Here is a 12,292-nt window from a genome sequence, read left to right as displayed (position 1 = left end):
TTATCCCAGATCTTATTACAGGGGTAAAAAAAAACTTAACCTGTAACCAGATGCAAATAATTTCTAATAAACCAGTGTGACCAGTAAAAGTTAAAGCAGACCAATTATTAGAAGGAACGGGCAAAAAGAATGTTTCTTTAAGAGAAAATAATAAATTTTACCTGCTGTTTTGAATATTCCTTCTAATAATTTTTTTCCTCCTGAAAAAAAAAAAATGCTTGGAGTCTCTTAGACCACTGCATCTGGTACAGCATTAAGACAACCATTAATGGGGGGAAAACTAGGTGTAATTGTGCAATCCCACCCAAAGTTTTCTCAATGCTGCAGATAAGGCTGCTAGAACAGCATGTGGATTTCATTTATGATATATAGAATTTTGTAGTAGACAAGGAGGTAATTATTCTATTATATATAAAGTATTGGTAAGGTGGCATCTTGAGTAATTTTAGGTTTGGTTATCAATTTCAGGAAGGGTGTGGATCTGTTGGATAAGGTGCAGCAAAGAGCAAAGTTTTTGATGTTAACAAGCATTCCTGTAGAAATAGACTTCAGCTTTGTGAGTTTTGAAGTCTTGTCTGGTAGCACAAAGTAGAGGAAATTCATGTAAACTGGATAATAAATCTCCCTTAGTCCAAAGATTATTAACTTAAGCACCTGAGTGCTTAAGTAAATTTAAGGATGGGCTGGACAGCTACTTGGAGGAAACAAGGTAACTCATTTTTTAAGGCTTATGCTGAATAAATTAGTTTCCCTGCATTCAATTTTCACCTTATGTATGATAATATATATTAGTAATATAACATCACTTGCCAGCAAGACATGGTGTTTCATATCAACCAACACTATCAAATGGCCTTGTCCACAGACCACATCTGGAATACTAAGTGGAAATATGGAGGAAATATATGGGGGGGGGGGTATTGTCTTCTGTGATGGTGTTTTTTCTACTAGTTTGGGGAAGTCTGAATCTGAATACAATCAGAGAATGGAAGAATTTTTAAAAGGCCTCATCAGACAATCTCAGGGAGAATAGAATATTTTTCAGTGAGTTAATTCATGTTTTTCAGTATAACAAAGTATTTATAAAATACAACATACAAATTAGACTGTCAACAAAATGGTCTAGCGTACTGGCACACTATGAGAAAAGTAGTTGATGTGCCAAAACTCCTCAACAATTTACAGAGTAAACAAATAACTGGATATAACTGGTAATGAAATTGAACCATCATTTCAAAATGATAAGGGGAAAAAGAAAGTAATGAAGAAAACTTGCAAAAAAATGTTTACTAGCCCAATGGTATTCATCACATGACAAGATACTACAAATTTTCACTCTATCCAATACAGATTTTTCAATTTTGAATAGAGGAAACTGTGGCAAAAATTATCACAATGACTCAATCTACCGAGAGTGACTGCCAAGGGATTATAAAAAGAAAAGTTCTAACTTCAAGCCAGTTTTTAATAGCTTAATGCAAAAATACTTTTTTTTTTTTTTTTTTATGTGAACCCCAAACACAAGAGGTATTAGAACCTATAGTACTTCGTACCGTGCTTGGGTTGGAGGTTGAGAAGACGAAAGAAGATATTTGTTGACATTGGACTTGAACTTCTGTAGATTGTAATTTTCAGGAAATACGTATGAAGGAAGGTTGTTCCAGAAAACGGCAGTTGAATGAATAAATGAGGAAGATGAAAAGTTAGTTCTGTGGGTTTGAAGTTGGGCAGTAAATGGATGTTGGCTGGTGGCGGCATGTGTTCGGACTGTTTTGAAAGAGAGAGCAGGAATTATAGAAGCCAATTCAGAAGAACAGTGCCCATGGAAGTATCTGTAGAAGAGGCATGCAGCAGAAACAGTGCGTCTATGAGAAAGCGAGTGGAGAGACTCTGTTAGAGATGAGTCATTAATTAATCTAACTGCCCTCTTCTGAATGGAATCAAGAAGCCTGAGAGAGGTTTTGGGGGCACCACCCCAAATGTGGAAACAATATTCCATGGCAGGGCGGATTTGCGATTTATACAGAGTGAGCAGCTGTTTGGAAGAAAAGTAACGCCGAGAGCGAAAGAGAAAACCAAGTTTTTTAGATGCAGAGGAAGCAATATTTGTAATGTGCTTGTGCCAAGAGAGATTAGAAGTCAGGGTAATCCCCAAAAAGAGATATATCCTTTTGCCTAGAAATTGGAGTGTCACTAAAGATAAGCTTAGGAGCAGAATCCTTTTTGCGAGATATAAGACAAGACTGAGTTTTAGAAGGGTTGAAATCAACTAAGTTGTCTTTGCCCCACTGGAGAATTACCTGAAGATCGGCATTTAAGGAATTGGTAGCAGATTTTCGAGAAATTGAAGCTGATTGAGCAGGACAAGATTTCTCAAAACAGAAAGTTGAATGCAATGTGCTATCATCGGCAAAACTATGGATAGGATTTCCAGTCAATGGAAGAAGGTCATTGATATACAAGAGGAAAAGAGCAGGGGAAAGAACTGAACCTTGGGGGACACCAGCATTAGTGGAAAAGTTAGAAAACAGAGAGCCATCTACCATCACCCTCAGTGAGCGATCAGAGAGAAAACTGGATAACCAATTACTAAAAACAGTTGGCAAACCATAAGATGGAAGCTTGTTTAGAAGACCTTTATGCCAAACATGATCAAAAGCCTTTGAGATGTCAAGAGCAACTACTTGTGTTTCACCGAACCTTTCCATTGAAGTAGTCCATAAATGGGTAACATAAGCCAGGATATCACCAGTGGATCGACACTGACGGAATCCATACTGGTGATCGTTGATCAGACGGAAGGTTTCTAGGTAGTTTAAGAGTTGGCGGTTAATTGATTTCTCCATTACTTTAGAAAGAGTAGAAGTAATTGCAATGGGACCATAATTGGATGGGAGGAATTTGTCACCCTTTTTAGGAACTGGCTGGATATGAGCAAATTTCCAAGCAGAAGGAAAAACACCTTTGGAATAAGAAAGTGAAAAAAGGCGGCAAAGAATAAGAGTAAGTTCAGGAGCACAGATTTTGAGAACAAGTGGAGAAATACCATCAGGACCGGGAGCTTTCTTAGCATCAAGATTCATCAAAATCCTTCTGATATCCTTTTGACGGAAGACCGCAGGAGGCATTGAATGGACCGTGTTGGGAATGGTGGGAGGTGTTTTACCAAGTTCATTAATACATGAGCTGGAAGAAAAATGGGATGCTAGCAGGTCAGATTTATCCTTGGCTGAAGTGACAACAGAACCATCTGGTTTGGACAGAGGTGGAAGCAGAGATGGGCAAAAGTTGCGGCCAATAGCTTTGGCAAGAGACCAGAATGCTCGGCTACCATTAGGGCAAGAAGCAAGTTTTCTACACTTAGCCTGTTCAAACTCTAGTTTGGACTGATTAATAACTGCTTTACAATTGTTGCGAGCTTTGGTGTAGGCAGAAAATGGAACTGAAGAATTAGAAACAAGCCACTTACGATATGCAACATTCTTCTCTTGAACAGCCTTAGCACATTTATTGGAAAACCAAGGTTTAGATAAAGGACGAGATTTTAAAATGGAGTGTGTGATAAAGGATTCCATTCCTGCAAGAATAATTTCACTGACACGATCTAAGCAAACGTTGACATCAGGAGTTTTGAAACAGTAATCCGACCAAGGAAAAGAAGAAAAGAAGTCTCGCAGGTCATCCCATTTTGCATTCATGTAATGCCAAACAACATGAGGTTGGGAATAGCCATGAGATAAAGGTTCCATTGGAGAAGAGACAATTACCAAGTTGTGATCTGAAGTGCCTAAAGGACCTCTCACTTCGACCATGTACTTAGAAGGGTTGTTTGTGAGAAAAAGATCAAGCGTATTGGCTGTATAATTCGGATTGTCCGGTATTCTTGTAGGTAAATGAACAATATGTGCTAGGTCATTAGTAATTGCAAAAGCCTCAGCATCTCGACCTGCTGGGTCGGTGTGACTAGAAAACGGAAGCCAGCTGGAGTTGTGAACATTAAAATCACCAAGGAAAATTATCTCACTGTTAGGAAAGTTGGACTGAAGAAAGTCAAGTTGCAACGAGAGGAAGTCAAAGAGCTCCAAGTGATTGGTGGAGTTGGGAGAATGGTAGAGACAACAGATGAATTTGACACAATGAGGTAGAGAGATTTTAAGCCAGAGAAGATCAAAGAGAGGAGATTCCAAATTGCCAAGTCTCTGACAGGGAATATCAGAACGGACATATGCACAAGTACCACCTTTGAGGCAAAAGGAATCATACAGCGAATAATTTGGGCATCTGAGATGAGCAGTAGTTGAATCAACCGATAACTGAGATTCTGTCAGAAAAAGTACATGTGGTTTGGCACACTGCAAGTGGAAATGGACATCGTTGAGATTAGAATTGAGACCACGTATATTTGTGAAATGAATTAGGAAGTCCTTGGGAGGTTTAGATCTTTTCGCAGATAAGCTTGTTCTATTAGTTTGACAATTCATGGTGTATTCAATAGTAAGAAAAAGTGGGTGGGACATGCTGTATGAAGTAATGAAATTTTTGGATATGGTGTACATGTGGTAAGAATATACCCAGATCCTTGACATAACGTGGCCTCGACAATGCCTCCCCCCCGCATACACACTACTCGGACTCCCTCCAGTCACTATCTGGCAGAGTAGAGGTAGCAAGATTATACACTAGCTGATCCGGAAGCCTCCTAGAGAGTTACCAATAGGTTCGGTCCGGTGTACTAACTAGCGGCCAGCCTGCGAACACCGTTTTAGAGCTGTACCCTCGAAATGTAAGGGATATTGGATCTCGCCACGACGTTCATCATAACCTCAAAAGTCATCAGTCATACTGCATGATGGAAGAGATAGGGAAGGGTTGACCAAAACTTAGCTCTAGAGACTAAACATGAGTTCGAACACTTCAAGCCTCCAATAAGCAAAGTGGTGGTATTTCACCAGTTGATGAGAGTCATCTACCACCTAGTACTGCCTGGTAACATAGAGGGGCGGCGTTCCTCCATGTGGTGTGGGCACCACACCTCGACCCCTGCTTACATTGGTTCACACCTGGGTGGTCACCCACCATGTACTTGTGCATGGAGGTTATACCCAGGATTACTAACAGTCCCACCATCGTGAAGGTGCAAGCAGAGGATTTGGCTGTCACAGACCGTCCGGACTTCGCCGAAATTGGGTCCACTTGACTTGAATGTCACCCGAATATCAGTTCCATCAGCGTTTTAGACTCCCAGGTAGCAAGTACAGCTTGTCTGGCATATCTGAGAGAATGTCTGTGACAACCTCAAGGACCTGAACGTTGTTTGAACGTTGTACTGAACGTTGTTTGAAAATTAGGCTGAATCTTATTTATATTATATATATAAATGACAGCATTTTACTTTTAAAAGTAATTCTAAGTTTCTTAACTTTACCTTTTTGCCATACAATGTTTATGAATATTCTCTGTAACATTCTGAAAAACAGTTGGTGGCAATGCTAAATAAAACAGCCTATTAGCTTGAGATCCAATTTCTAGTTTTAAAATTTCTTCATTTAAATTTCTGAAACTAGATGCTTCATCATAAGAACCGCTAACATAAATATTGGCCTTGAAATATGCTTCTAGTTTATCCTTATGCTCTTCTTTTATCTGCAATTGGAGAAATATTAAACTTGAGACAAAATAAATAGAAACTATGATATACTCAATTTATTATGACTATAAAGGAGTTTATCATGCATGGGTAATGCACACCTCATTTCTACTAACAAGGTAGTTTTAATTATATCTCATATTGTGAATACTTAATTAAAACTACCTTGGTAGTAGAAATGATGTGTGTGCATTACTCATGCATAAGTAAACTCCTTCATACTCTTAAGCATTTAGCCAAGAAATATCTTTTATATTATGACTATAGCTCATACTCATTCTAATTCTTTTATTGTGTATAAAAAATAATAATAATAAAAACTTGTTGATTTAGTGAACCAATGTGGAAACATGTTTTGCTGTTACAGACTACTTCAAAAGTAATGGCAACTAAAGTGTGGGAACGCTTCATCTTAACTGGTATTGTTCCACCATATAACCATTTAGAGTCAAATGTTTCTGGGTAAAATGAGTATTAGTTATTAGCCATGTGTAGCCATGTGCAGGAAAGACCTCAGCTTTTGCTGCTCTGGCAAAAAAAAAAAAAAAATAAATAATTAAAAATAATAATATATAAATACTAATATAAAATAAACTACCTATTTTCCCTATGTAGGAATCTATTCAGCTGGCCTTTGAATTTCCTCAAACTGTTAAGCTGTCACCCATGTATTCAAGGGAGAGCTAGACAAATTATCGGAGAGGTGAACAAGTGATGTAGGAGGGTTTTTTTTTTTTTTTTTTTCACCCTGATTCTTTATAAGCTTGCTTCCTTCGATCATATGCCACTACTACTAATAATAATAATAATAATCCTTTGGGATCATAGATTGGACTAACACCGAGCTGGAGGATATCATGAGAAAGACAAGGACAAAGATGACCAAGAGCCGCCAACACCACCCAAAGTCAGCCGTGGAGAGACTGACAATAGCTCGGAAAGGAGGAGGAAGGAGCTTGATAGACCTCACTGAGCAACAGAAAACAGTGATAGCTAACCTGAAGGATTACTTCCAGAAAAATGCAGCAGCACTCTACCAGGCCATAAAGAAGACAGACAAGCGGTGTACTCCACTCAACCTAAGTGACAAGTCCCCTCCTGCCAGGACAGCACAAATAAAGCTAGACAAATAAAGCTAGACAGCACAAATAAAGCAAAGAAGACATGGCAGATGCTAAACTGACCTCCATCAAGACCACATAGATAAAATGGCTTCCAATGTATGGCTCGCGAGTGAGATGCTTTTCCCCAAGACCGAGGGATTCATGCTTGCTATCCAAGACCAGGTAATCAACACCAGAAACTATAGAAAATACATTGCCAAGCCCAGAGTTGTTAGTAGTAGCAGTGGCATGTGATGCAAGAAAGCAACTGTATGAGCTTATGCAGCATCAGCCAATAAAAAAAAAAACAAAAAAAAAAAAAAACATGATGGTATATCAAGCTTAATGTCCAAGTTTCCAGACGATACAAAGGTTGGCAGGGTTGTTAAGGACACTACTGATGCTATGCTGCTGCAACAGGATCTGGAAAGGTTAAGGAGATGGGCTGAGAGGTGGAAAATGAAGTTTAACATTGACAAATGTAAAGTGCTGCATATGGGAAGCAGTAATCGCAGAGTAACGTATCAACTCTGTGGTACTACACTGACAGTGGTAGAGAACGAAAAGGACCTAGGGGTAATTGTGCAGGCAGATATGAAGTTCTCTGAGCAGTGCAGACGGGCTGCAAGAGTAGCTCATGGTGTCTTGTCAATGATATACAGGAATTTTTCTAGTAGGGATAAGGAGGTGATTATTCCCTTGTATAAGGCAATGATCAGGCCACATCTTGAGTACTGTATACAGGTCTGGAGGCCTCATTTCAAGAAGGATGTAGAGCTGCTGGAACGAGTACAGAGAAGGGCAACAAGATTAGTGAATGGAACAAAGGGTTGCTCTTATGAAGAAAGGTTTAAGTTTTGCAAATTACAGTGTCTGGCGACTAGGCACTGGCAAGGTGATCTGATAGAGGTGTATAAAGCCTTGAATGGTTTGAGCATACTCAATGCCAATGGGATTCTTTCTCTTGTTCAGAATAATCACCTGAGAGGGCATAAATTCAAATTGAGGAAAGACAGATGTAGGATAGATGTGCGGAAATTTGCCTTTAGCCAGCGGGTAGTTGGTTGGTGGAACAGACTTCTATCCCTTGTTGTGGAAGTTGATAGCCTAAATAAATTTAAGGCTCAGCTGGACAGGTATTTCGAACGAATGGAGGGGTGAAGTGGAAGGGTTTTTTTGTTTTTTTTTTTTTGGCTGATGCTGCATAAGCTTGCTTTCTTGCATCATATGCCTCTACTAATCTAGAAACATGAATTGCTGAAATATTGTCTGTGTGGGCATCCTCATCAAACCTACACACCCAGCTCATGGTCAATACTAAGTGTTCTCAAATAACTCATTTTTGAAGCTTAAAGTAAGACAGTCAATGGCCTCATGGTTTCACTGCTGCATTTATTTATGACAATTAACACACACAAATCAGAACTTATAAAACTCAAAATTTAGAAGGTTATAAATCTGAATAATTTCAATATAATTAATCAATAGATAAATTAACAGATCATGAAAATATTTAGATAAAAATTAAATGCCACATCTAACAAAAGTCCTTATCTTGCCCATATAAATAACTAGGTGGTAGTCTTACAAAGCTTAAATAAGATAGTCACCTCCCTGTCCCTGCTAGGGACAGAGAGGTGATTATCCTGTTGTACAAGGCAATGGTCAGGCTACACCTAGAGTACTGTGTACAGGTCTGGAGGCCTCATTTTAGGAAGGATGTAGAGTTGCTAGAACTAGTACAAAGAAGGGAGTTCCACAAATTGTAGCGCTTGGAGAGTAGGCACCTATGAGGTGATCTGATTGAGGTGTATAAGGCCTTGAATGGGCTGAGCAAGCTGAATGCTGATGGGATTCTTCCTCTTGCTCAGATTAAGAACCCGAGGGGGCATAGATTCAAATTGAGGAAAGGCAGTTCTAGAATAGATGTACAGAAATTTGCCTTTAGCCAGTGGCGCCTTGGTGGGCAGGAGCAATAGTGCATAGCACACACTTCTTGATTAGACCGGGGTTCGAGCCCGTGTTCCACCAAATACAGAGGATGCGGAAAGGTCAGGGAATGACCACCGCATATCCCCGGAGCAATATGGCCTTAGTTGCTAATGCTCCAAAAAAAATAAAATAACATAACAACAGCCTGTAGCCAGCTTGTGGTTGATTGGTGGAACAGACTTCCATCTTTTGTTGTGGAAGTTGATAGCTTAAATAAATTTAGGGCTGAGCTGGACAGGCATTTGGAATGAATGGAGGGGTGAAATGGGAGGGGTTTTTTTGGCTGATGCTGCATAAGCTTGCTTTCTTGCATCGTATGGCTCTACTAATGCTAATATTTTTTTATTCATTTGTAAAGTAAATAATTACAAACAGTAAAACTCTATACTAAGAACTAAAAACATATGGTGCTTTAACCTTCAGCCTCAGGCTAAGGCGCATTTAGGGCTAGAGCCTCAAGCTGCGAACAAATTTGGACTATGTATATATAAAGTGCTTTAACATCATAATACACAGCCATTTCTGAATAAACAGAAAATTTTTAAGGCGGCATCGTTTTAGGTTATATCTCATATTGTGAATACCTTCACGAGTTGCCATGATATTGCACTACTTCGAATAAGTAACGCTTCACCTAAGGAGAAGACTAATGTTACTTATTCTCAGATAGACTAATGTTACTTATTCTCTATCTGAGAATAAGTAACATAAGTAACTAATGTTACTTATTCTCAGATAGACTAATGATACTTATTCTCTATCTGAGAATAACATTAGTAACATTAGTCTTCTCCTTAGGTGAAGCGTTACTTATTCGAAGTAGTGCAATATCATGGCAACTCGTTGTGAAGGTATTCACAATATGAGATATAACCTAAAACGATGCCGCCTTAAAAATTTTCTGTTTATTCAGAAATGGCTGTGTATTATGATGCTAAAACACTTTATATATACATACTTCAGCCTCAGGTATTGACTATTTCTATAATGTATGAAAATGAATAATTCCCCTTCTACCTTTTTACGTAACAGTATATGGTTTAGTGTAAACTGAAAATCCTTAATGCTTAGTAAGGATTACTAAATCCATCTTAAATTTCTGAAATATTTAATAGTTTAATCTTTAAAAAATTTTTGTTTGTACATAAACTTATTTAATGATAGTATGGAAATCTCCACCCCCTAACTTCAAAGTGGAGATTTTGGTACCAGCCCAAGGCCATGAATGGAATTTTGCACTATGCAGGGTAAAATGACAAAAACGAGGTTGCAAAACCTATAAATATTAGTCCTTACACCAAAATGTAGAATTTAATGTTTATATTAACAACAACAGGGGGAAAAAAATTAAAAAATTATACTTGTGAAAATGTTTAGAGCCAAATATAATACTTAAAAATCTTTGTTTTTTGCTGAAATGCATAATTTGAGTTGGCTACTAGCAGAAAAGGAAGGAAGGATTTTGAGATCAAAGTTGATGGCCTGAAGAAATCTATATGTTGCAGTTGCCTTTGTTATATTAATCTTTTATTTATGAGCATGCATACACACTAACACGCGTGCACACATACAGGGACCCACAGCACCATCAACAGCTTTCGTAATATTTATTACCCTTTGTAAGTCAGGATTTTTCTGCATTATCTTCACTTTTAAAAAAATTTGATGCTTCAAGAATTTCTGATATTTCTTTCTTGTTAATTCAGGTCTCTTTGCTGCTCTTCTTCTACTTCCTTTGATTCCTTATTGAACATTCAATAGGAGGCCATTACTTTACTCCTGATTCCTCATTTTTAAAAAAAAAATCCTCCCGATGCTAGATTCTGTGAGCTATTTCATCTCTTCTATTTTCGTATCACCAAATTCATCATCTTCAATAATAATTGCATGGGGTAATAATTCCCTCCCACCCACCCACCTTCTGAATCCATGCTGGCAAGTCAGCCATTCAGTATTTCATGGCAAAACTTGTTTAATAAGCATTAGCAGTCAGTTGCATGATTTCAGTCCATGATTCTCCAATAACTTCAATAGCTGCTAATATTATAAACTCAGCCCAGTGCAGGGGTACATTTTTTATCTAGGGATCTATTAGTGGCATCAATGATTTGTGCTAACCTTCTCCACATATAATATTATATGTGGACTTAAATAGTGGATAGGTTAGTGCCATTGCACGTAGTGCATTGCCGAAGTAGTTAAATTGCCATCGTTTTAGTTATACAGTTGATTCCGGTTATTTGGGACACATCAACGGGAGTTAAAAATACAGCTTTACGATTGATTTTTTTTTTTTTTTTATATGATCAAATCATGTCATGATGGACTCACCATCGTAAAGTACCATTCACTATACGATATGTAGAAGCGCTGGTCATTGTGATCACGTTTATGAATTGAATTTTAATTCTATTAAACAGCGATTCTAATTAGCAAAAACAGGAGGAATATTATGCACAGGCTATAAAAGAAAAGACATATTAAGTACAAATTTTCACTTTATTACCTTACCAATTAAAAAATTAAATAATACGTGAAAATCGGAAAAATATTTTCCACAGGTTAGCAAAATAAAGATAAATTTATGCTTATGTGCGTAGCTTGATTGATATATACTATAATATGTACATACAGTCAGTCCTCGCATAACACGTGTTTACACTACACGAATTCGATCATACACGATTTATAAATAGGGGAACGATATCTTATATAACACGAACCGAATTCGCTTATGCACGATTCGCCTTTGTGTTTACAAGAAATGGCAGTCGAACACAGAATCACCCCAACCGAACGCAACACGATAGGAATGAAGAGAAGATTCTGAAAATGTATTTATGTGTTTTATATCAGTATAGGGAAAACACATTTCACCATAATAACGTAAAAACCAACACAATTCCAGCTATCGGTATAATCGCAAATGCAATTAGATCGAGTTTACGACCAGTTTATAATAGATTCCACTGGCAGAAATGCAACTGGATTTTTATTGTTTTATGGTCCCCCTAAAAATGTGAGGTGTTAATAGTGTATCTCTACCTTTACGGTGTTGTTTATTCAGTTGCTACACGCGCGCGCAGCTTTGTTTATGCGTATCAGGTGTGCCTCCTCGTTTTGTAATTGTGCTTTATTCCTTAAAATTGAGTAAAATATTTAAAAGGTGTGAAAAGGAAGCGTCCTGGTGAAGACACTGCAGATTCAGAGAGAAAAAGAAAAGCAATATCGATAAACAGAGGCGGACTGGGTCAAAAATTCTTACCTGGGAAAATTTATAGTGGCCTCATACTATGGTTTACGGCCAAAATCACACTGGCCTCTGCACACTGGGGTTTCCCCGATAAGGCTTATGGCCAGTCCGCCTCTGTGGATAGAGAAAAAATATGAAATTGTGAAATGCTTCGAGCGAAATGAAAGACCATGTGATATTGCACGTGCTACAGACCTAAATGAGGCAACACCGAGAATTACAAAGAATGCAGAGAAAATAAAAACAACTTTCATAGCAGGAACAGCTCAAAGGGTAATTAAAATCCATTAGATTAAG

At 38.0% G+C, this 12,292-nt stretch overlaps 1 protein-coding gene across 1 annotated transcript in view; it reads right to left on the bottom strand.

Annotated features, from left to right (window-relative positions):
• Positions 1–12,292, bottom strand: part of LOC150080693 (glucose-6-phosphate 1-dehydrogenase-like) — a 165,509-nt gene that overhangs the window by 116,811 nt on the left and 36,406 nt on the right. The window contains exon 4 of the mRNA XM_090381511.1: positions 5,426–5,643. Coding sequence (XP_090237637.1) covers positions 5,426–5,643 — 218 coding nt within the window. The remainder of the gene's footprint in view (positions 1–5,425; positions 5,644–12,292) is intronic.

The sequence above is a fragment of the Mastigoproctus giganteus genome, chromosome 9, assembly GCF_048544385.1.
Source record: "Mastigoproctus giganteus isolate SK-2022 chromosome 9, ASM4854438v1, whole genome shotgun sequence".
NCBI lineage: Eukaryota > Metazoa > Arthropoda > Arachnida > Uropygi > Thelyphonidae > Mastigoproctus > Mastigoproctus giganteus.
The sequence above is the reverse complement of the archived record's forward strand: the minus strand, read 5'-3'. Positions and strand labels throughout refer to the sequence as shown.